A 25,390-nucleotide genomic window follows, 5' to 3' on the forward strand; every position below is an offset into this window, starting at 1 on the left:
GTACCACTGGGCTACGTCTCGCCCCCTATTTTAGTCCAGGAGCCCTGGAGTAGAGTTGAATTACAGCAGCAACAATAGGTGACAGCCTATTTTATAACAGGGGTGTGGGGTGGCTTAGGTGCAAATCTCAATAATTTCTTTTGTTTTCTCGACTTCTGCAACCAATATATTTCAGGAATTGTTGTCAATACTATGTCAGTGACCTAAGCCTTCATATTGTTGTTCAGCTAGCGGCAATATGATACGATTGTTTTTCATACCCGTCCACATCTCCGTCTAGCTCTCGAACGGCAGAGTACTGCAGGGGCGTAGGCTGTGGGGTTCGAGGGATTCGGATGAACCCCCCCCCCCCCCCCCCCCCCCCGCTGAAGCAAATGGTCCGCTTTCAGAACTAAAACATACAGGTTTATACATATGAAATTTCTGGTGGTGCAAAAACAAAATGAAAAAGGTCCACTTGGGTCGTTATTCAAAACCAACCCCACCACCCCCCCCACCCCACCCCAGGTCCAGATCACGCTACGCCCCTGTACTGAGTTAGGATTGCCCTTGTATCGTGTAATAAATTTCCTGGAGAAAGAGTCCGATTCTTATTCGACTATATTTAAGTGACATCGCAATTTGAACGTGAATTGTATATCTGTATGTAGTGTACAGCATGTTTTGGTTTCTTTATTTAGAATTCCATTAATCATTTTGTAGGCCTAGGCCTACCGTCACCAGAATACACAAGCATCTTTTACTAAAACCAAGCATGAAAGTTTCACAAGATGTAATGATGTATACATTTATTAACAAGATGTAACATTTATGGTCATCCGTGCCTATAAAGGCCAAAATGTAACATGTCTGATGTTATTTCATCGTTGTCCTTTGTAGACAAGTGGTCTATATATATTTGGGCCACACCTCTGCACCATTTGGGCTCACTGTGGGACAGCTAACAAAAACAAAACCCCGGACGGGTTGGGGTTGTAAAAGTTAAAGTTGTGTTTAGGCTGTATTTTCCAGCAGGCTGGCCCGTGAACACGTCAGTCAGGGTGTATCCATTTTGATTGGTCATCCAATCTTCCCTAATGATGTCATTTGTCTTGTTGGTCCTCCTCCAGATATATATACACTGCGGCTATAGCAAATCTTGAATCTTTCAGAGGTCTTGTCCAAATTTCAAACTTATGTTATGAAATATAAAAAGGCAGATGAAACCTAAATAATATTGCATTTTAGCCGTATGGTTTTGTGATCTTAAACCACTTGATCGTAGAATAAGGGATAACCCAATTGTGCTTGCAACATAATTAAAATAATCATAAACATTTTATCACCAGAGCCGGTAAACAATTGTATGCAAGAGGTAACCTCACCGTGGTGCAGGGTGTACTATTTTGTTTGAGAATTGCGAAATTTAAGTTTTTAGTAAAATTCAGTATTTGTAAAATTCTGTCGATATTTGTGTTTTTGCACAGTTCTTTACACTGTTTTTGTTTAAACCTTGAATTTTTATGTTTAACGACACTACTAGAGCACATTGGTTTATTAGTCATCGGCAAGGAAACCCGCTACATTTTTTAAAAAGGACAATTTGAGTTTGTGGAAAGGGATCGAGATCTGTAGAGGGTTCGGGGTATGTTCCCCGGAAGATTTGAAATTGAAGTACTCAGAGATGCGTGTTCAGGGCAATTTAGTGTTGTATATTGTGAATGATTAATTTTTATATCAAAAAGTCTTTAAAACGGCACTTCAAATTGGCGGAGGAGGGAGGGTGTCACTGGACCCCTATGACCCCCATATGGAGGCGCCAAAGGCCCCTAGTTTATAAAGCGATCAAGATGTAGGCTATGTCGAGGTTTGTCTTCATGAATTACGTAGCACTGTCTCTTAATTTACAACTCCGGTCTCTATAGTCACTACGGCATCTTATAATCCCAGTCTGCAAATACCCTTTGTAGTCCAGGAAAAAAAAGAAAGAAATGTTTTATTTAACGACGCACTCAACACATTGTATTTACGGTTATATGGCGTCAGACATATGGTTAAGGACCACACAGATATTGAGACAGGAAACCCGCTGTCGCCACTTCATGGGCTACTCTTTTCGATTAGCAGCAAGGGATCTTTTATATGCACCATCCCATAGACAGGGTAGTACATACCACGGCCTTTGATATACCAGTCGTGATGCACTGACTGGAACGAGAAATAGCCCAACAGGCCCACCGACGGGGATCGATCCCACACCGACCGCGCATCGAGCGAGCGTTGTACCACTGGGCTACGTCTCGCCCCCTATTTTAGTCCAGGAGCCCTGGAGTAGAGTTGAATTACAGCAGCAACAATAGGTGACAGCCTATTTTATAACAGGGGTGTGGGGTGGCTTAGGTGCAAATCTCAATAATTTCTTTTGTTTTCTCGACTTCTGCAACCAATATATTTCAGGAATTGTTGTCAATACTATGTCAGTGACCTAAGCCTTCATATTGTTGTTCAGCTAGCGGCAATATGAATACGATTGTTTTCATACCCGTCCACATCTCCGTCTAGCTCTCGAACGGCAGAGTACTGCAGGGGCGTAGGCTAGGGGTTCGAGGGATTCGGATGAACCCCCCCCCCCCCCCCCCCCCCCCCCGCTGAAGCAAATGGTCCGCTTTCAGAACTAAAACATACAGGTTTATACATATGAAATTTCTGGTGGTGCAAAAACAAAATTGAAAAAGGTCCACTTGGTTCATATTCGAACACCCCACCACCCCCCCACCCCACCCCAGGTCCAGATCACGCTACGCCCCTGTACTGAGTTAGGATTGCCCTTGTATCGTGTAATAATTTCCTGGAGAAAGAGTCCGATTCTTATTCGACTATATTTAAGTGACATCGCAATTTGAACGTGAATTGTATATCTGTATGTAGTGTACAGCATGTTTTGGTTTTCTTTATTTAGAATTCCATTAATCATTTTGTAGGCCTAGGCCTACCGTCACCAGAATACACAAGCAAGTTTACTAAAACCAAGCATGAAAGTTTCACAAGATGTAATGATGTATACATTTATTAACAAGATGTAACATTTATGGTCATCCGTGCCTATAAAGGCCAAAATGTAACATGTCTGTTTATTTCATCGTTGTCCTTTGTAGACAAGTGGTCTATATATAGTGACCTCTGCACCATTTGGGCTCACTGTGGGACAGCTAAGAAAAACAAAACGCCGGACGGGTTGGGTCGTAAAGTTAAAGTTGTGTTTAGGCTGTATTTTCCAGCAGGCTGGCCCGTGAACACGTCAGTCAGGGTGTATCCATTTTGATTGGTCAATCCAATCTTCCCTAATGATGTCATTTGTCTTGTTGGTCCTCCTCCAGTCCCATAATACACTGCGGCTATAGCAAATCTTGAATCTTTCAGAGGTCTTGTCCAAATTTCAAACTTATTGTTCTGAAAGAAAAAAGCAGATGAAACCTAAATAATATTGCATTTTAGCCGTATGGTTTTGTGATCTTAAACCACTTGATCGTAGAATAAGGGAGGACCCAATTGTGCTTGCAACATAATTAAAATAATCATAAACATTTTATCACCAGAGCGGTAAACAATTGTATGCAAGCTGTAACCTCACCGTGGTGCAGGGGTGTAACATTTTGTTTGAGAATGGCAAATTTGAAGTTTTTAGTAAAATTCAGTATCCGTAAAATTCTGTGATATTTGTGTTTTTGCACAGTTCTTTACACTGTTTTTGTTTAAACCTTGAATTTTTATGTTGATGTTGATCATCACTTTATTTATTTGCATTACCATAGTTTGACACCCAATAGCCGATGTGCTGGGGTGTCGTTAAACATTCATTCATTCATTCATTGCTTGTATTCCACCACCTGCTCTTAAAATAATATACCATATGTTTACGATAGTAGTAGTACACATACACATATACAAGACAAACATAATCTCATCGATATGTACCTATATGGGATAGGGCTATTCCACCCGAGGGTGCATAATCAAATTATGTGCCCGAGGATTGAACAGCCCTATACCATATAGGTTCGTATGAATGATTCTTTCAGTCTTGTATAGCTAGGGATGTTGAGAGTAATCATGCATTCATTCCTTACCGTCAACATATATAAAAGTGTTTTTGCATACAAGAATAATACACTATACAACATATATATTTAAGGTAACGGCATTTTCTTCAATCCCAGGTTAGACCATTTCATGACTCCAGCCCATACGGTATAAATGTCTTCCATAACTAAGGATGGGAGAAAAACCACACATTTATCGGTACCGTCATCATATTAAAGCGTTTTCGCATACAAAAATAATAAACTTGTTTATGGCATTTTGTTACCATGCAGACCGTAAAATGAACAACCCTCTCTGAAAGAATACATAACTGTCTCCGAATACACAACATTATGGCCCGAATTGACGAAAGGTGATCATTGCTCGTTTATCTTAGATGCGTGTAAGTCTTAAACACGGCTAAAATCACACTTGGATGGGAACGATCAGCGACCGTTTTCAAATGTAGAATAAAACAGAGACAAATAATTTCGTCAACGGTTTTAATTCCAATTTTATGAATAATTTTATTAGTTATTAGATATCTTCAACTTCCTTTTCCTATGTATTGGTACTTCTTGATTATCGACTTTAGCTTGGTTTACAAAATAGTTATTCATTACTTTTGCAATATCGTCATCACCATTACAAAGAACGCCATTGTTTTCAATAGGTGGAAATGTTCGTTTGGAATTTTTTATTATTATTATTATTATATCGTTTAAGAACCTGCCATCAGGTTTTACTTCCTTGCCCATTATTTAATGTAATATATCTAGTTTCATATTATAATCAATGTTTAGCTTTGCGAATACTTGAACTAACTTTGTTACGCGCCTCCCCTAATGACCCCCCCCCCCCCCCCCTCCCACCGCCCACCTCTTCTCCCTGTCTTGTACGCGTATGTGCTCATCTTTGGACGTAATTTCTGTGTTCTTTCAGGAGTGTCGGAAGCAATTAAAAGTTGGTACGGCCATGAAAGCAATGCATATGATGAGATCGATACTATGCGAGCGCCATAGGAAGAGAGAAAAACAAAACGTTCCTGGCCCAAAACGTGGTACGGCCATCGCCAATACCGGCCATACCGCTTCCGACGCCCATGTCTTTAACATCTTCCTCATCTCGTAATGCTTACATCAGCACTGTTCAGTTCGGGGTTTTTTTTTAAAGTGTCGATTACTTTGACTTAAACAACCCCTTTCGTGCGTTTAAGTATTTCAATGCATTTTAAACGCAGGTGTATAACTTAGTGATCTTGATTATACGCATGTACGCTGTTGTGTAGCCGGTGACAAGGTTGTTGTTTTGGAAGCTCCGCTGACTAACGAAATTATAATACATAGCTTCAACCTTTGTTTACTTAATTATATAATTAATTTATTAACTATTCTTTACACCCAAGCTGAAGAATTCAAGTGTAAGTAAGTTTGTTGTGCCTTTTTGCGCACGTAAATAGCTACCGGGGCTATTCTATAATTCTATACACGTGGTAAACTTGTCCGGTATTGCCAGATACCAGGCCTAGTTTCACTCGTTTAAATAACTTTGCGGATAATATTGTTGATTAATTTAGCTGAACTGACACGTGAGAGTATGGAGAGAAATTATAAAAGTTTAGCGAACGAAATATTGACCGAAATGTCCAAACAGTCGGTGCTGGCGCTGAGTGGCTCTTCCCTCCCGAGTGTGGAAGGAGAGCAACCGGCGGGAGCCCAACTGGACTGGGATGCATCCGCCGATACTGAAACGACGCCCAAGAAACCGTGTGCGTCTACGCCGTCAAAGCGCGCCAGGCACGATACTCCACTCCCCGGGGGAGGCCTCTCGTTTTTAACAGAAAAATATACGGCTGGGAGGCCTGCCCGGGGGGAGGAAAATTTGCTCGAGTCTGATGACGAGAGTTTGGTCAGAGAGCTGTCGTGCGATTTTAGCAATATTTCAAATTTGACTGAAGAAAATGATGGTTCTACCCCAACCCCGGCTACACAAGAAGAGATAGTGATTATTAATTGTTCGGGAGAGGTCATTATAGAAAATAAAGATAATAAAAATGTCTTGGCTTTATCTTTGGAACATGAGAGTGAGGGGAGCGGCCTGCTTTCCAATTTGGCTCTTGCCTCGGACGGCGAGGTGTACGTGAGGTCTCCGACCCCGCCCCCCGGGCTGTTTGACGTAAAGTTGCGTAAGAGGAAAGCGGGGCCGCTGCCCAATGAAGAAGAAGAGGAAACGATAAACACCTCTACCAAGGGTAAGTCTGAGGGTAATCAGGAAAAAATGACATATCCCATTCCAACCACCAATTCGTTTGCGCCTCTCGGGGATATGTCCGACTTATCCAACAGTGTCTCAACCCCTCCTCGCATTAAATTAACTAGAAGAAAATCCAAACAAGAAAATATAGAAATTCAGGGGTTGAGAAGAGTTTTTTACAATGATTTGGATCCGACCCACTACGGGCTTCAATATTTACAAACCACAGTTTTAGAAATGCAAAAAAGCTCTTCTTCAAGAGCGTTCAAAAATACAGTGTTTTTTTACTCCAGGGTTCCCGGGGGGGGGGGGGGGGGCTTGTTTTGTTAGAGCTAACCAGGACGCCCCCTTTGCGGCCCTGGGGCCAACCATGAAGATCAGACCCTTCCCTGACTGCGCAGACGAAGTGGTGGTGATTTTTAAGAGTTGTTGTAGGGAGCCCAGGGGGGGTGAGGATATGGATATATGTAATGATGTGTCCACTAGCAGTTATGTAGAGACTTTTGGACCCGGCCCTAGCCAAACCTTGGCTTTGGCAGGGTCGCTGCATGAACAATTAAATAATAGCACTAGTCCCCGGCTCAAGGCCACCGTCTCAGAAAGAATTGAGATAGGAGTCGAGTCGGGGATCCAAACTGACGAAACTCGCGCTGGAGCTAGTCGTAAGGTGTCCTACGACGTCCGCGCGATTTCAAATACAGCCGGTTTCGATCCCTCTAGTGAATTAGCACGTAGGCAGCTGGCGACTGTTGTCAGTGGTACGGGGCCGCGGGAACTCACGAAGCGGGGTTCGGAGGTGTCCGGTAATGAGTCTGAGGAGGAGCATGGCAGCTTCGAGCCAGACGAATCGGACAACCTGCCGAATACCCCTAAAGCAGTGGGGGTGGGCTACTGGATAGATGAGGTGGTCACCATTTATCCCTGCGGCCAGTCTACCAAGGGTTTCACTGAAGTGATACCAAAAAAGAGGAAGCGCCGGTATGCCAATACTTCAGGCTCCAACTATGCGGATTCTCCCACCGCGGGAGATTTTTTAGTTAATAAAAAACGAATACCACCCCCCGGGATAAAAAGAACGAAACCGAACAAAGGGAGGGTGGAACTTCCATCTACTAAAGTTAACACTAGTTTACCGTTGAAATTAAATTCTTCTGGTATGGAGGTGGACGCTTTTCCCCCCCTGGGAACTGGGGAGGAAACCCGCCGGGGGCAGGGGGGGGGGGCTGGGCCGTCACCCCCTTTCTATAAACAAGTTAAACCAGTAAGAGAGGGGGGCGCTCAAACACAGATAAAGCGCCCCTATAGCTCTCAACCAAATAGTGAACCCTTTATTGAGGTTGTAAGGGGGGGATCTTCTCGGAGGGAGGGAGGAGGTAATCCGTCCCTCTCTCTGCGGAGGATTATCAAAACAGACCTTAAGGGAGCAAGTGGCCCAGCCATCTTCTCCTCGGTCAGGACGGACAATCCGGATATACCGGTCTCGAACGTAACAGTTTGGGGCAATGGGTATCTGGATGTCCTGCTGGCCGAACCCTCGGCGGCGGAGACCATAAGGGTTAAGGGGGTGGAACATAGACTACACCCATACCAGGTAAAACCAGTTAAATGCGCCAGATGCCAGAGGTGGGGTCATCTAACAAAAAAGTGCAGGGCTACTAGAGAGTTCCCTGTCTGTTTTAGGTGTGGGGCCGCCCACCCCAGGAGGTCCCCCGACAATCCGTGCACGAGACCGTTGTCCTGTGCTAATTGTAGGGGGGCTCATTACACCCATGACAAGGGGTGTCCTGACTATAGGAGGGCGGTCCGCATCATGGCGGACAGGGAGCCTAATTCAAAAAAATCGCGGGGAGCCAATATGGCTGAGCCCTGCCCCCCGGGTCTGGCAGCTGGCGCAAAATTAACTAGCAAGACTGAGTCCAGACATAATTTTAGTCGACCAGTCTCTGCTGTTAATTCATATGCCGGCGTAACCTCAGGGACCAATCAATTAAAATCAGATCACATAATTACAGCTCTCGATTTGGTTAGAATACTTTCTGGACTTCTTTTGACCCGAGAGAATAAAAAGGTCCCGATTTCAAAATTTTCCATAGATGACATTCGGATAGCCTCTGGTGACGCCTGTGAGTTGCTGAACGTTAATTTAGCTATCGAGGTTGACCCTAGAGCCATTGAGGCACGTAATGTTGCCTGGTATAGGGCCAGAGACCTGGTAGCACAGGAGCCACGGAGCAATGATAATGTGGACTAGACTGTTAGACAAAGTTGGTCCCCGGGAAATTAGAATTTCTCCGTGTCTCATCATGCAGACAGGCCCAAAAGGCATTAATATAACTACTACTACTACTACTACTACTAATAATAATAAACTTACTAATTACAATGGTTTAAATATACTACAGTGGAACGCCCGAGGTCTGCACACCAATGGCCCAGAACTTAAAAATTATATTGATCATAATAAGTTTATTGATATTATTGCCATTCAAGAGACCCTATTACCTAATAATTCTTTACAAACAAAAATAAATAAATTATTTGCAGAATATAAAATTTCAGGATATACAGGTCTCTTTTTTAATAGTGGCAATAAATCTACAGGAGGGATAGCTACCTTTGTCAGAAATGGAATTTCCCACTCCCAGCTTACTGTAATTGAGACGAAACCAGAGATCGAAGTTTTGGGGGTGTCACTTCACACTAAAAATAATAATATTAATATTTTTAATTATTATGTTCATACTAGATTATCAGGTAAAAAATTAAGTATAGATGATTTTTTGAAACCAATTGGGGGTAATAATAAAAATTTAATAGTTGTGGGGGATTTTAACTGTAAAAATATTTTATGGGGGTCTGATATAACTAATTTACAAGGTAATATAATAGAACAATATATGGATAATTTAAATATGGCTTGCTTAAATGATGGTAGTTTTACCTATTTTTCTGACACCCACCATACATGGTCGTGTCTGGATCTATCTTTCGTCTCAAAAAATCTAGCAGCCAAATGTGAGTGGGAGACTCTTGATGACTTGGGTAGCGATCACCTACCCATAAAAATTAAATTTAACATTTTAGACAGTTGGAATAATAAAAATAAGAATACTAAACGTAAATGGAATTTAGATAAAGCAGATTGGGTGGAGTTTGATCACATGTGTAGTCTCTTGGACCATGAGCAGATTAGAGATAAAAACATTAATATATTTAATAATAATTTGATTAAAGTAATTATAGAAATAGCAGATAAAACAATCCCAATATTTAGTAATAAGGGTAGTCGCTCTTCCGTCCCGTGGTGGAATGAGGAACTATCCAAACAAAAAGCCGAAAGAAATAAATGTAGAAGGAAATTAAAGAAATTTAGAAATTTAGAAAATATACAGAAATTTAAAGATAGTAAATATAAATTAAAGTTAAATATTAATAAATTAAAAAACGCCTCATGGCACCAGTTCTGTAGTTCGCTAAACAAGGACTCAGAAGTAAAAGAAGTATGGTCGAGGATTAAAAGGATCCAGGGGAGATCTACAAAAAATAATAGTATACTTAAAAATAGTAAAGTCTATACTAATGACCAATTAAAAGCTAATGTTTTAGGAGCAACGTTTAGGCAAAATTCAGCGACAACTAATTATTCACTATTTTTTCAAACTAGAAAAATTAAAATGGAAAGAGATAGCCCGATCCCCCTGGAAGACAATAGTCCGGATTCTGTCAGACCGTACAATGCACCCTTTAAAATCTGGGAACTGAAAGAGGCTTTTGGTAACCGAAAGGGCTCAGCTCCAGGGCCAGATAGATTTAGTTATATATTTTTCAAACATATGCCTACCAAAACCCTCGGACTGTTCTTAGAATTATATAATTTAATATGGCTCGAGGGGACTCTTCCTCTCAGTTGGAAACATGCAGAGGTCTTTGGACTTCCAAAACAGGGTAAGGACCCCCTCGATCCGTCTAATTATAGGCCAATATCCTTAACATCCAGCGTCTGCAAGACCATGGAGAGTATGGTAAACCAACGCCTTATCCACTTTTTGGTTTTCCAGAGTGGTTTTAGGAGACACCACTCAACTACCGACCACCTTGTTAGGCTTCAAACCGAGGTCAAAGATGCCTTCCGGAGTGGCCGCAAGGTGGCGGGAGTTTTTGTGGATATTGAAAAGGCATACGACATGGTCTGGAGACGCGGGTTGTTGTTCAAAATTTATCAAATGGGGATAAAAGGGGCAATGTTCTCAATTATAGTAAAATTTTTAGAAGATAGAACATTTGCCGTTAATGTTAATGGTAGTTTTTCCCCCATTTTAAATTTGGAGAATGGTATCCCACAAGGCTCAGTGATAGCGCCCACATTGTTTGGTATCTTCATTAATGATCTAGATATAGCACTTATCACTTCCAATAAAAGCACCAAAACATCCTTAAGTGTCGGACTTTTTGCTGACGATACAGCATTCTGGAGGATAGGGAAAACCTATGATGATATCAAAACAGACCTCCAGAATGACTTAGATAATCTACTTAGATGGTCAGCAGCCTGGGGGGTTACTATCTCCAAAGCTAAAACTAACTGTATAGTATTTCAGAAATGTAGAGAACTAAAAAAAAGATATAAGTTAGAATTAAAATTCAAAAATATTATTATTAAACAAGTACAGTCTGTCAAGTTTCTGGGTGTAATCTTCGACCATGCCCTTAGTTTTGGCGAGCACATTGCTGGTATTACCGGTAATTGTGTCCTCTATTTAAATCTTTTGAGGATACTTTCCGGTACGTCATGGGGTGCAGATAGGAAAACTCTGCTGATGGTCTTCGAGGCCTTCATAGTGTCCAGACTCCAGTATGGTGCAATGGCCTTTGGGTGTGCAACCCAAACCCACTTAAAAAAACTTGATGGAGTATATGGTAGGGCCCTCAAGATAATTATTGGGGGAGCTATCTGTACTCCATATGATAGTATAATGGTGGAATTGGGAGTACTTCCTCTTACTTTGAGGAGAATCAGGCAAGGTTTCCGATATATAAGCAAAATAAGGAACCAGGTGCCTGATTCCCCTATAAATAGTTTGGCTCCTCAGGAGGTTAGGACTGTCGGGGATAGGGATATATCCATCATATCTTATCTTAATAAATATGCCACTGATTTTGGAGTTTCTGGACTAGCCATTGGGGACGCTAGCGGTAGACTGGACTATCCGTGGCAGTTCGAACGCCCAGTGGTAAATTTCCACATTAGAGATGAAATAAATAAGTATGATAACCCATATATTAAAAAAATTATATTTCAAGCAGTGGTGGAAAAATTCTATCCAGACTGTGTACAAGTGTACACAGATGGATCGAAGAACCCCGCCACTGGAAAAACAGGTATGGCTTTTGTTATTAAAATAAATAAAAATATAAAACCGATAGCCATTAGGGCCAGGCTTACTGATAATATTTCGGTTTATACATCCGAACTTATAGCCATACTTTATGGGTTAATGTGGATTCAAAATGATAATATAAAAAGAAATGGCCCTGGTAGATATGTGCTTTTCACCGATAGTCTGAGTTCACTTCAGGCTATCCTGGGATGTGGGGGTGTTAGACCCGAACTAGTAAACAAAATTTTTAAATGTTATAATAGCATTATCACCAGTGGAACTAGGGTTAGACTTGAATGGGTGCCGGCACATGTCGGCATACCAGGAAACGAACTTGCTGACACGAACGCCAGAAATAGCCTGCGTGATAAAAAAAGTAGGGATCGAGATCAAATATAACTTTAAAGAATTTAATTCTGTATTAGAGCCGCACCTTGGCAAACTATGGCAGTCCGAATGGGACCACCATACCAGGGTGTGGCATGCATATATTAAGCCGAAGGCAGCGGGACCCGGCCCAATATCCTTCAACATTAAGGCCACTAAAATAATTTCGAGACTTAGAATGGGAGTATGTTATGGCCTTAATGGTAACAAATTTAAAATAAAGAAATCTCCCACCCCTAATTGTCTGGTGTGTAATAAAGTAGAGGACGTAAAACATTTTCTGCTTGAATGCACCAGACATAGTTCAAAACGTAAGAATTTAGAAAGTTTCTTTAAAAGATGTAATTTAGTGCTCAACGGCCTAAATTTATTGAACCCCCCGATTGAGCACAAGAAGGAAATTGATAGGCTCCTGATGGCCTTCGTGCTTGGAACTAACGTATTAATATAAATATTATATAAGTAGATACTTCTTCTTAAATTAGATATTGGTCTCAGATGGCTGTTTTGGGGCCGATTGCTCCTATTCTCCCCCCCCCCCCCCCTTTGTTTTCGTTGTTGGTGCTCGTATTAAACTTTTGGGATATCTCAATATCTTCTATAAATTCTTGAATAAATAATTACATTATAGCTCTCTGACCTATCGTGCCTGGCGTGCTTTTGGACATAGTTATTTTATATAATAACAGTAATTGGATAAACTACCGGCTTTTAATTACATAATATGAATCATATTAATTTTAAATTTAACTTTAATGTTAATTTTATTTTTTAACTATGAAGGTAGGTGGGTTTTTTCCCTTCCTTTTGATTTTAAGTAAGAATGTGGGGTGTGAATGGGAGTATGGTAGGTCAGCTTGGGTGTAGTGGTGAGGTGTCTAACCTGGCAGTTGGACATCTCTATACTGTTCACCGGCTACATTATATTTATATGTAAAAATTTTAAAAGTATTGGTATTGTTTTTCCTTGGATTTTAATTTATTTGTATAAATGTTTACAAGCGTGCTCTGTATTTTAATATTTTGATATATTATTTTATTATATTTTATTATTATTGAATAAAGTATGAATAAAGTAGAGAGAGACAGATGTGCTCCCTCTCTAATTTAATGGGACTTTGCAGTACCCATGCCGTCTGGCGGTCCTTGGTATTATTGCCCTGGACCGCTCTTCGGTTTTTATAAATTAAAGGGTGATGGCGTCTGTGAATGACATAACTTTTAGATTCTCGAGGACTGCAGAGAGGCGCCCGGAACTAAGTGATCACCGGGGGTGCGTTTCCGCTCCGGCGAGGGGACAGACGAAGACTCCATTTCCGTCGTCCGGACATGATTCTGTCACTCTGAAAGTGACATCCACTCTACTAGTGGATACTATATAAAAACTAAAGATAAGAGTATATAAAGTTAATAAATAAATTTAAACTAACTATATGAGGGCCGTGCTGGTGGAGGGCATCGTGGTTGGGACGGGGGGGGGTGGGGGTGGGGGTGGGGGTGGGGGGTGGGGGGCGGGAGACCACCGGAGGGTAGGAGGTAGGCGTAGGCGGTTTGGCTGTAGGAGAGTTAAGGTTTGTCCGGGGGGCTCCGGCCCCCCCTCCCCTGGGCCTCGGCCCCCTCCTGCCTGCCACACTTGGATTACCAATACCGGCATGACACCTCTCTCAAATGATACACTTTTCCGTGTGGCGGTTAATTTATGGAAGAACCATACCCCTAACTCCCCTAGGGCTAAATAATAAGATATAGATTAGAGGTGTTCAAGTTTAGATTGCCCGGCAAAAAATGTGGCTAAATTGTTAGGAATAGGTATTTTATGTTAGAAAAATGCACAAACAAATTGTTAATGTCCCCTAAAATATTTTTGGAGTAAAGTTCAAAATTGCCCCTATATTTCTGTCCCGGACCACTCCTGCTGGCTATCCAGAGGATGGGCCCGTGACAGACATGCTTGAAACCCTAGTGGTATAGGAGCATGTAAATATATATTGGATTGGATATACGCATGTAACATAAACGTGCTTCGTAATTTGGTTACTAAAATACATACGTCTGTTTTATATAGTTACACGCTGTTAAGGGATAAACACCTTTCGTAAATTCGGCCCATATGTTTTTACCATATACACTCTCTTTCCCTGTATCCCCAGTGGATCCTGGTTTATTGATATTGCCATCTTATTTTGCAGGATTGCTTTGGATTCTGCTCGGATAATTCTTAGGTCATTAGACATCAGAAGGGGTGACGCCATTATTGCCCATAGCGCCATCTGGACTTGTTGCTGGTCAAAGCTCAAACCGTAGTCACCGACTATTATCTACAATATAAAACAGCATAACACATATAACACATATATGCTGTATTACGGAGTCATTGAGGTGACATGATATTGTTTTAAAGTACATTCCTATAATATTTAATACATTATAACGGCTGAAGAAGAAAAGTAAGCAGATTAACGAGTATGAATAGCAAACGCAGGCCTGTCGAAAATACATATTGAAGTTCAGAGTGGGAGGGTGGAAGTGGGGTCGATTCAAAGTTGCGAACTAGGCTACTTAGTGGAAGCCGAGACATTTTGTCCTTAAAGGTTTTTAAAACTTAAATACTTATAGGAACTCTTTTGAGGTATCATGTTTTCATTAGTTTAAAAAATGGAGTAGATGTAAGAAGCATAGGTAAATACTAGTCATATATATATATATATATATATAATCTTACATTTTCAGTGCAATCAAAGTATGTGATATTTTTCAGATCACTTGTTTTAAGAATTTTATAACTTTGCAAAGTGGATGTAAATTAATCGAGGTCAAGACACTAGGTTTATTGGCATTTAAGCAAACGTACTAGGGTGTAACGCTATAATTGACGTATGCATTCATAGTCATCAAATAAAAACATTTACGCCAGAGGCTCGCATAATACAATTTTTATTCCCAATATATGATATTGACGATACCGAAAAACACCTCTTTTATATATATATATATATATATATATATATATATATATATATATATCAAGACCACGACAGTAGTATTTACCTATGCTTCTTACATCTTATATATAAAAGTGACTGACCCTTGTTTTTAAACATTAAGACATATTTTGCACTATTAGAGCCGTTTATGATAACTGAAATCGGACATTACTCAGACTTTATTGTTTAGATTATCAATCAGTGTTTCTGGTCATCATGGTATTTTTAATGTCACAAAATACCTTTTTCATAAAGTGCATTAAAGGGACACTCCTGAGTTTGATACATTGTAAAATGTTTCCGACTAATAAAATATTTCTACGATTAAACTTACATTTTAAATATATTTTCTTGTTTAGAATATCATTATCTGTATATTCAATGTGTTTCTGGTCGTCTTAATATTTGTAAGAAGACCAAACTGGATTTTGTTTTCAAGAAACAATTTATTTTAGGAAATAAAATGAAATTTAACCTAGTACAAATATTAGAACGATCAGAAACACGTTTAATATACAGCCACTAATATATTACGCAGAAAAATATATTTGACATATGTAATTACAATAGTTAAAAAGTCTGTTAGTCGATAACATCTTAAAAATTGCAGCAAACTCAGGAATGTCCCTTTAAGTGTAGAATTGGTAAGGGGAATCCATCAATAAAACCTGGTCGCGGACTCTTTTTGTATACCCCCCACTTACCATGTCCGGGTCGTTGAAGTTGCCGGGCCCAGCGAACGAGCTGAAGTTGCCGCTGTCGTTGCCGTAGAAGCGGATGATGTCGGTGACGCTGCCCCACGAATCCTGGATGTCTCCGTAGTTGCGCCAGATGTTGCAGCTCTTGGCTATAGCGGCATAGTCGGGCTACACGCCAGTGAAAGGAAAAGAAAGGAATGTTTGTTTAACGAAACTACAACACATTTTAAACTACAGCTATTTGGAGTCTAACATTTGGTTGTTTCGATACTTGGACGAGTGTGAGTAACCTGCTGAGTAAAATATATAATCGGTAATGGTTATCCTTTGTCTGAAGAATGAGTGGAGTTCACCGTAGCCATATAAGTCTGTTTTGGGTTCGGCATCAAGCAAACCTGCACACTGCAGTTCTCTATAGATCATGGAGCACATACCACGACTCCTGATATATACCATTTGTGGAATGGCTGTTGGAATGAGAAATAAAGGCGTGAATCATAATTATTGGAATAAAAGCTGTTTGTTTTATCGCACTTACTATTTTGTGAGAAAAGACGACATAGGCCGGCCAGCTACAGGAATACAGTATAGGTCTCCCAGTCTTATTGAGCCAAAACTCCATCAACGGATAACCTGAAACAGTAGGTCGGTATGAGTTGAATCACATAACACACAAGGTCGGTTCCAAGGGAGGAGACCAGAGAGATCTATCTCAACCCCCCCCCCCCCCCCGCTCTAAAATATTAAAGTGTTTCTTTTTCTGAATAATGTTCTTTCAAAAAAGAAAAATTATTATTGAAGTGCCCTTTTCAGGAAATTGGTCCACGTGCCTTTTTTTCATTGGTTCCTGGGTCCGCCTTTGTGTAATAGAGTTTTTAAAGCAAATATATTTAGATGGTGATACAAAACTGTGTTGTAAGATTAGTTCTGATTTACTAATGTAAAATACAAACACAACTACAGTTTTAATAAACTCACAATCTCGCCTCACTATATCATAACGTTTGCTAATGCACAATACAAACATAATTACAGTTTTAATAAACTCACAATCTCGCCCCACTATATTATAACGTTTGCTAATGCACAATACAAACATAATTACAGTTTTAATAAACTCACAATCTCGCCTCACTATATTATAACGTTTGCTAATGCACAATACAAACATAATTACAGTTTTAATAAACTTGTGAGTTATCACTATCAATATCATTAATTAATTAATTAATTACCTTCATACAATATACATTTCTATCGTCACATTTTGAAACTAAAACACAACAAAGTGAATCAGCGTCTGGATTCAGGGTGTCATAACGGAGAAAGTTACGATTTTAAGTGATAAATATATGGCCTAGGATATCGGCAAATAACGTGTGACGTTATGAAAATCAACAAATGATTAGATAATAAAAGTATGCTCGAGAACTTAGCTTTAAATAGCAACTTGTTATAATATCCATAGTTGAATACATCTTACCAACAGCAGTCACATGTAGTCGAATAACAACTTATCAATAGCATAGTATCTATAGTTGAATAACAACTTACCAAAAGCATATAGTCATCTATAGTTGAGTAACAACTTAGCATAATCATTTGTAGTTGAATAACAACATACCAAGAGCATAGTCAGCTATAGTTGAATAACAACTTACCTACAGCAGTCATCTACAGTTGAGTAGCAACGTACCAATAGCATAGTCATCTATATTAGAATAACAACTTACCAACAGTATAACCAACTATAGTTGAATAACAACTTACCTACAGCAGTCATCTACAGTTGAGTAGCAACGTACCAATAGCATAGTCATCTATATTAGAATAACAACTTACCAACAGTATAACCAACTATAGTTGAATAACAACTTACCTGCAGCATAGTTATCTATAGTTGAATAGCAACTTACCAAAAGCATATAGTCATCTATAGTTGAATAACAACTTAGCATAATCATTTGTAGTTGAATAACAACATACCAAGAACATAGTCAGCTATAATTGAATAGCACTTTATCTACAGCAAAGGTCATCTACAGTTGAATAGCAACTTACCAATACATAATCATCTATAGTTGAATAACAACTTACCAACAGTATAATCATCTATAGTTGAATAACAACTTAGTATAATCATTTGTAGTTGAATACTAACACACCAAGAGCATAGTCAGTTATAGTTGAGTAACAACTTACAAACACAGCCATCTATAGTTGATTAGCAACTCACCAACATAGTCATCTATAGTTGAATAACAACTCACCAATAGCATAGTCATCTATAGTTGAATAACAACCATCCAGTTTCAACGAATCGACCCCCCAGTCAGCGAAAGTCTGGGCGTCCAGTTCCTCGTAAAATTTACTACCCGGATATCCTCCGCAAGTCAGGGTTCCGAAATCTCCGTATATACCAAGCTTGAGACCTTTACTGTGAACCTGATAAAACAGCAGGATATGTACCACACAACCATCCAACCATTCATCCATTCATCCATCCATCCACCCATGCTTCCATCCACCCAACAACCCACCAATCAATCCACTGATTATAATAAATATGTTTAGAACCCTACATTTAAAAAAATTTGTAAAACAATATCAGGGCAGTGACAGATAATAAAAAGGTAGGTTACAGATGTGGCCAATACATTGCAGATTGCACGTGCATCAGCCTTTCACGTGAAACGCCTTTGTATGTTAACACTTTTCATGTTTGAATCTGGTAGGCTGGGTATAAAGTTTGTTGGTATCTCACTTTGGATAGCCATGCCACCAAGACATAATCGGAGCCTCCTGGATCGTGGTCGAGCCCGCGCATGGCTGAACAATGGTTTATCATGCGAGAAGTGGTGCGACATCTGCATATGAGCCATTCCGTCATCCAATGGCTGCATGTGCCTTTCCCTGTCACTCACAGACAGACCGAGCGACCCCGCTTCGGACGCCCACGCTACACCAGCGGACATGAGGATCGTGTCCCTAGCATCTCCACACAGCACGATCGATCGATCGATCACCTCTACCACGGTGAGTCGTCAGCTAATGAATGCGGTCACGTAAACGTCAGCGCGTCGCCAATTCTCAGCCGTCTTCACAAGGCAAGTGAAGGATGCGTCTCGAGTCACTGTTGCCTTCAATGATGGCAGGAGACGCGTCTGGTGTGGGATCTAGAGCTTCATTTAAGACGATGTTCGGGAGATCGACCGCAATGGGGGCGGATCAGTAATGGTGTGGGGCAGCATCCACCGTAACACCCCTGTACGTCGTTCAATGCTCCCTAACTGGCCATCCCAGATGAGATCGTGCGTACCTCATCCAACCTACTCTGCAAGGCATGGGACCAGAAGCCATCTTGCGTGCCGACAACACCACTCGTCACAGATGTCGGGTCGCCACAGACTTCTTGCAGCATCAGGGGATCACCAGGATGCACTGGTCCGCCCGCTCTCCTGATTTGGCGCTCATCGAGAATATCTGCTGGGACGTTCTTGGACGACGAGTGCCTGACAGGAATGCGGTTATTTTAGAGCGTATGTATTTGAGTGGGTTTTGTTGTTGTTGTTGTTGTTGTTGCTTGAAATCGAATGAATCCTGAATGAAACTATTAAATAATGAATTACATTTACTTGTATTTTTTTCAAATTACCGATGTATTTTTCAGCGCAGTGGTCATGTGACCCTTAATTTGTTGTGACTAGTATATTATGACACTCACGTAGTCGGCGAGTTTCTTGATTCCACTGGGAAATCTCTCTGGGTCCGCCCTGAGTTTGCCGTCGCTGTCTCTCTGTTTGGCCGCCCAGCAGTCGTCGATGTTGACGTATTCGTAGCCGAGATCCCTGTAGCCGTCAGACACCAGGTGGTCCGCCATTTCCATGTACAGATCCTCGCTGTAAAAAAAACCCCAGTTCACTCCCTCATTCATTATGTCTGTCTGTCTATCTGTCTATCTCTCTCTCTCTCTCTCTCTCTCTCTCTCTCTCTCTCTCTCTCTCTCTCTCTCTCTCTCTCTCTCTCTCTCTCTCTCTCTCTCTCTCTCTCTCTCTCTGTATGTCTCTGTCTCTATATGAGGCTTAGGCCAGTGGTAAAGAGCTCGCTTGAACGGTCGGTTTGGGATCGATCCCCGTTGGTGGGCCTATTTGACTATTTCTCGTTCCAGCCAGTGCACCACGACTGGTATATCAAAGACCGTGGTATGTGCTATCATGGTGCATATAAAAGATCCCTTACTACATTAGGAAAAATGTAGCAGGTTTCCTCTGATGACTACGTGTCAGAATTACCAAATATTTAACATCCAATAGCCGATGATTAATTAATCAATGTGATCCAGTGGTGTCGTTAAACAAAACATACATTAACTGGCTTTATATGTGTCTGTCTTTGAATAAATTTGTCTTGCCCACTCTCTTTCTCCTCCTCTCCTTTTCTCAAACTTTCTCTGTCTTCCTCTTTCGTTCTCCGAGTTTGTGGGATCTCTCTATGTATGTATGTATAATGTATGTATGTATGTATGCATGCATGCATGTATGTGTGTGCGTGCGCGTGTGTGTGTGCGTGTGTGTGTGTGTGTGTGTGCGCGCGCGCACACACATTTTCACGAATTATTATTTAACAATTGAACTTCAGCTAACCTTATACAATTATATTTGTCGTCTTTACAGTCGATGTTGCATCTAAATCGTTGCCATGACATCCATCCCATTGGCGGAGTTCTGGCCAGACCATTGTCCAGCGAGTGAGTAACTCCTATCAACACTAGCAGGACGAGTGACATCATCTTTGTCGTCATTGTCTGAAATAGAGTGAACACATTCTCAATCTATAAATCTAGCAGTCGTCCACAGCAACATCTAGTCGGCCGACATATAACCGTCATCGGTGGTGTAGTGGTTACCCCGACCAACACAGGGCTGGTAGGTACTGGGTTCGCAGCCCGGTACCGGCTCCCACCAGAGCGAGTATTAACGACTCAATGGGTAAGTGTAAGACCACTACACCGACTACTCTCTCACTAACAACTAACCCACTGGAGAGACAACCCAGAGTTAGGTGTGTGACCAGGACAGCGTGCTTGAACCTTAATTAGATATAAACATGGAAATAAGTTGAAATGAATGAATGAATGAACAAATATATATATTTTTTAGCCGGACCGCACGCACACGCCGCATGCAATCTGTATGATTCTTTACACTGTTGCACCGGCCTCGGCGGTGTTGTGTTTAAGCCATCAGACTTGAGACTGCTAGGTACTGGGTTTGCATCCGGGTACCGGCTGTCGCCCGGAGCGAGTTTAACGACTCAATTGGTAGGTACCGGCCTCGGTGGCGTCGTGGCAGGCCATCGGTCTACAGGCTGGTAGGTACTGGGTTCGGATCCCAGTCGAGGCATGGGATTTTTAATCCAGATACCGACTCCAAACCCTGAGTGAGTGCTCCGCAAGGCTCAATGGGTAGGTGTAAACCACTTGCACCGACCAGCGATCCATAACTGGTTCAACAAAGGCCATGGTTTGTGCTATCCTGCCTGTGGGAAGCGCAAATAAAAGATCCCTTGCTGTTAATCGGAAGAGTAGCCCATGTAGTGGCGACAGCGGCTTTCCTCTCCAAATCTGTGTGGTCCTTAACCATATGTTTGACGCCATATAACCGTAAATAAAATGTGTTGAGTGCGTCGTTAAATAAAACACTTCTTTCTTTCAATTGGTAGGTGTAAGGCCACTACACCGAAGTCTCTCTCACTAACCACTAACAACGACCCACTAAGCCACTCACCTGGAAAGAAAGCCAAGATTTGTGTACTGCCTCGAGTGCGTTTGAAAATCTTAACATAAACTGATATGGTGTACCTATTTATCTCGACGGCCGGCGATCACATGACTAGTTTAACCTACTTCAGCGGTAGGAGGTTATTACTATATACACATGACTGACTAGCTGTGGAATCGATGTGCGTATTTCAACAACAGCATATTAGTTTTCTTGTTTAAATATTAAAACATTAGACAAACAAAGTATACTACCATGTCTCAAAAATAAACTGACTACCGTTACCTGCAGCCAACCGAATCAGTATCTTCTTTAAAAACTGAATACAATCACATTTGTAAGCGACAGCTGTCATGTGATATAAGTTCACGTGATTACTTTGTATTGACATGTACGACGATGTATACATATCTCAGAATGACAACCACAGCCGCTGTCGTTCACTCTAACACAATATATTTCAGATCAATATAATGTGCATGCCTAAAGAAGGAAATGTTTACGATGCCTCTACAGAATATCTCTCGCTCCAGCCAGTGCACCACGACTGGTACATCAAATGCCGTAGTATGTGCTATCCTGTCTATGGGATAGTGCATATAAAAGATCCCTTTCTGCAACTGGGGAAATGTAGCGTCTTTCCTCTCTAATACTATATGTCAAAATTACCTAATATTTGACATCCAATAGCCGATGATTAATAAATCAATGTGCTCTAGTGGTGTCGTTAAACAAATCAAACTTTAACTACAGACTATTAATCAGTGGTTATTCTCAATGTTTTCCCCGCATTTCATACCAGAACAGTACCCACACCCCGGCCCGTTCCTACTCTACACAAATAAAGATAAAATGTGACTTGTGGTTGTCACGTGTGACCCCTAGAGATTGTGACCTAGAGATGGTGGAATCATCGGATCTCAGTGGCTATAGTACTCGCCTGAGATGTGAAATGTCCTAAGATCGACCCCAAATGGTGGAATCATCGCATCTCAGTGGCTATAGTACTCGCCTGAGATGTGATATGTCGTAAGATCGACCCCAAATGGTGGAATCTTCGCATCTCAGTGGCTATAGTACTCGCCAGAGATGTGATGAGGAATGGTGGAACCATGATACCAGCGCCCCAATACTAGTATCAAAAGTCAGGGTAAGTTGTCCTAGGGAAAACGTGCTTTGGACAAACAACCGATAGTAGCTGTCGTGAATCTTAGTTGGTTTTTAAGAAATAAATCGAATTATCATCTGCAGTGCATGCATTTTTAAATAGCTCAACTCAAGAATAAAAAAATTAAAAATCTAATTCTCAAAACGCACGTGTTGAATAACGTTTAGAATTAAAGTTATATGTTGAAATTTTGCGTAAAGGAGCTAAAATGAAATAAAGCAAAGAAAGACCGAATTAAAGAACGAAAGAACGAATCTATGAACTATATAAACATATATACTTGCCTTAAAATCATGGACAAGGCACAACGGAAAATAGATCTACATTTAAAGTTTGCTAACACTATGCACGGGATACAGAGATTGATCAGATGGAAGTATGTCCCATGACGTACACTCGATATCCACATTGAAGCATTTCACCTGGCGTTTACTATCCATTCAGTCTGTTTGTAGAAGATATACATCAAAGGATTAAAGGTGCGTGCAGGTTACAGACATCTCTGTAATTTACCAACTCTGGTATTTTTCACAAGTGTTTTGTTCGCACGTCGTTGGTCATGCCAACATAAACATGTTTTCCAAAACTAGGTCTTCTTTCATCGGTAGAGATACGCCACGAAATGCTAAGTATTGTAGCATGTATATCCCATTTTTATTTTGTTAGCATCTTATGTTTAAATATTTTGTTAATAATCTCTCTGAAGGAATTTACTAACGGGAGATATGATGGAGGCGAGGAAGCCAGGCCCTCCCTACTATTAATGGTATAAATCACAACTCTTCATCATTAATTTATATAGTTTAGCGTTTTAAAAGAACCAGGTCAAGACTTCACCCTGAATTTTTGAAAAAATGAACCCAGGGCACGTGTTCGCAGTGTGGTTTTTATATTAGTCCTATGCCATGGTGTAATGTATAAGATATATTTTACTTTCTTGGGCGTCTGAAAAGGTAAGTTAACCAGGCCGGTAGGAACAGGTGCAATCTGGGATATATGCTATAGTGCGAGTAGGGGTGGGGGTGGGGGTCACAAGCACATTTATATATTTATATACAAATGTAGTAGGACTCCATTAGCCAAAACCAAGACATATAAAGTCCCGTAACCACTTTGGTTTCCCAGTAGAAAACATATGGATGTAATGAATTCTGTATTTAGTGTTCATGGTAATGATGCTGTAAATGAGTTTTCTGATGTTAACAGTCACAATGTTAAAACACACATTTCCAAAAACAGTCCCTCTTCAGTTACTGTAAAGTTTGTTTCATTTAACGACGCCACTACATTGATTTTTTATCTTATCATCGGCTATTGGACGTCAACCATATGGTCATTCTGACACTGTTTTTTAGAGGTAACCCGCTGTCGCCACATAGGATACTCTTTTACGACAGGCAGCAAGGGATCTTTTATATGCGCTTCCCACAGGCAGGATAGCACAAACCATGGCCTTTGTTGGACCAGTTATGGATCACTGGTCGGTGCAAGTGGTTTACACCTACCCATTGAGCCTTGCGGAGCACTCACTCAGGGTTTGGAGTCGGTATCTGGATTAAAAATCCCATGCCTCGACTGAGATCCGAACCCAGTACCTACCAGCCTGTAGACCGATGGCCCTTCAGTTACTGATGCAGTGCCCAACAAAGAAAACAGTTCTGATCAGACTATGGTGTCAGTAATACGTTAGTTAATGCCTCGGTCACATATGATGCTGCCGCCGCACGGTTCTGCGGTCTGCGGTTTGTAGATGAGATTTTTACAAATCGTACGGCTTTGCGGGCTGCGGAAGCAGTGTTCACAAATGTTACGGGGTCCACACGGCAATCGTAAAGGTCATGAAATCAAAATGCGTGAGGAAACCGCAAGGCGTCAGTTAACAAACCGTGAGGCGCCCTCAGGGTGACCGCAAGGCAATCGTAAGAAAGATGATCGTACGGCGGCCGTCAACTCTACGGTTGCCGTTAGGCGATCGTACGGCAGCCCTAAAGTCACTGCACGGCCAGCGCACGATATTTAGAACATCGTACGGCCATCTCACGGAGGCCGCAAGACCACCGTGAGGTGACAGTAAGGAGGACTCACGGTTGTTGCGGCTGCCGTACGATTTTCTAGGCACACCAGACAGGGTAAAAACCTTGAGGTCACCTCACGGCCACCGTACAGCGACCTTGCGATACTACATGCGGCGGGGTTGCGGCCTACGCCCTTGCGATTTCCGAAAAAAAGTTTAATGTCAAATTTAAACAATCGTACGCCCCTGCGGCAAGCAAAACAAAACTTAAGATCGCCTCACGGCTATCGTATTCTATCGTGCGGCCACCGCACGGTTATGTCAATTTTGAGGACTTACGGCCGCCGCCAACACGCCGCAGGCCATTTGTGACCAAGGCATAAGGAAGGCAATTTCTGACATAAAGAAATTCTATGGTGATCCGTTAGAATACCATAAATTCATACATCAGTTCAAAACAAAAATTGTTGCCAGTTCTGATGACAGTGAATTACCTTGATCAGTTCACTGAAGGCGAGGCCAACAGAACTGTTAATGGATTTTTATATTAAGAGGCAAATCAGGGGTACCCTGCTGCACTCAAAGAAATGGAGAACCGGTATGGAGAAGCAGATGTGTTGGCTAATGTTTTTGTCAAACGTGCACCTGAATGGCCCAACGTTAAAGTGG

The 25,390-nt window shown here is 41.2% G+C and overlaps 1 protein-coding gene across 4 annotated transcripts; it reads right to left on the reverse strand.

Annotated features, from left to right (window-relative positions):
• Positions 1 to 3,030: 3,030 nt before the first annotated feature.
• Positions 3,031 to 21,973, reverse strand: LOC121374920 (alpha-N-acetylgalactosaminidase-like). 4 transcript variants are annotated; one of them, XM_041502058.1, is made up of 8 exons: positions 21,825 to 21,973; positions 20,403 to 20,563; positions 19,484 to 19,658; positions 18,030 to 18,204; positions 16,298 to 16,392; positions 15,766 to 15,927; positions 14,168 to 14,395; positions 3,031 to 3,429 (listed from the first exon to the last, which is right to left on the reverse strand). In XM_041502058.1, the coding sequence occupies exons 2-8, from the start codon at positions 20,558 to 20,560 to the stop codon at positions 3,175 to 3,177; spliced, it is 1,248 nt and encodes a 415-aa protein (XP_041357992.1). In that variant the 5' UTR covers positions 20,561 to 20,563; positions 21,825 to 21,973; the 3' UTR covers positions 3,031 to 3,174. The 4 variants fall into 4 exon arrangements, with proteins under 4 accessions (XP_041357992.1, XP_041357990.1, XP_041357993.1 ...); XM_041502056.1 differs by lacking the exon at positions 21,825 to 21,973 and adding an exon at positions 21,546 to 21,797; XM_041502059.1 differs by lacking the exon at positions 21,825 to 21,973 and adding an exon at positions 21,620 to 21,796.
• Positions 21,974 to 25,390: the final 3,417 nt, after the last annotated feature.

This window comes from Gigantopelta aegis, chromosome 6 (genome assembly GCF_016097555.1).
Source record: "Gigantopelta aegis isolate Gae_Host chromosome 6, Gae_host_genome, whole genome shotgun sequence".
Taxonomy (NCBI): Eukaryota; Metazoa; Mollusca; class Gastropoda; order Neomphalida; family Peltospiridae; genus Gigantopelta; species Gigantopelta aegis.

Bases quoted from the DNA above. Each gene is read 5' to 3' on its own strand.
- LOC121374920 (XM_041502056.1), bottom strand. From the start codon at position 21,602: ATGTTAAGATTTTCAAACGCACTCGAGGCAGTACACAAATCTTGGCTT. The intron at 19,659-20,402 runs GTTAGCTGAAGT...TTTTTTTTACAG, and splicing joins GACAAATATAATTGTATAAG to CGAGGATCTGTACATGGAAA. The intron at 15,928-16,297 runs GTAAGTGCGATA...ACTGGCGTGTAG, and splicing joins TCGTCTTTTCTCACAAAATA to CCCGACTATGCCGCTATAGC.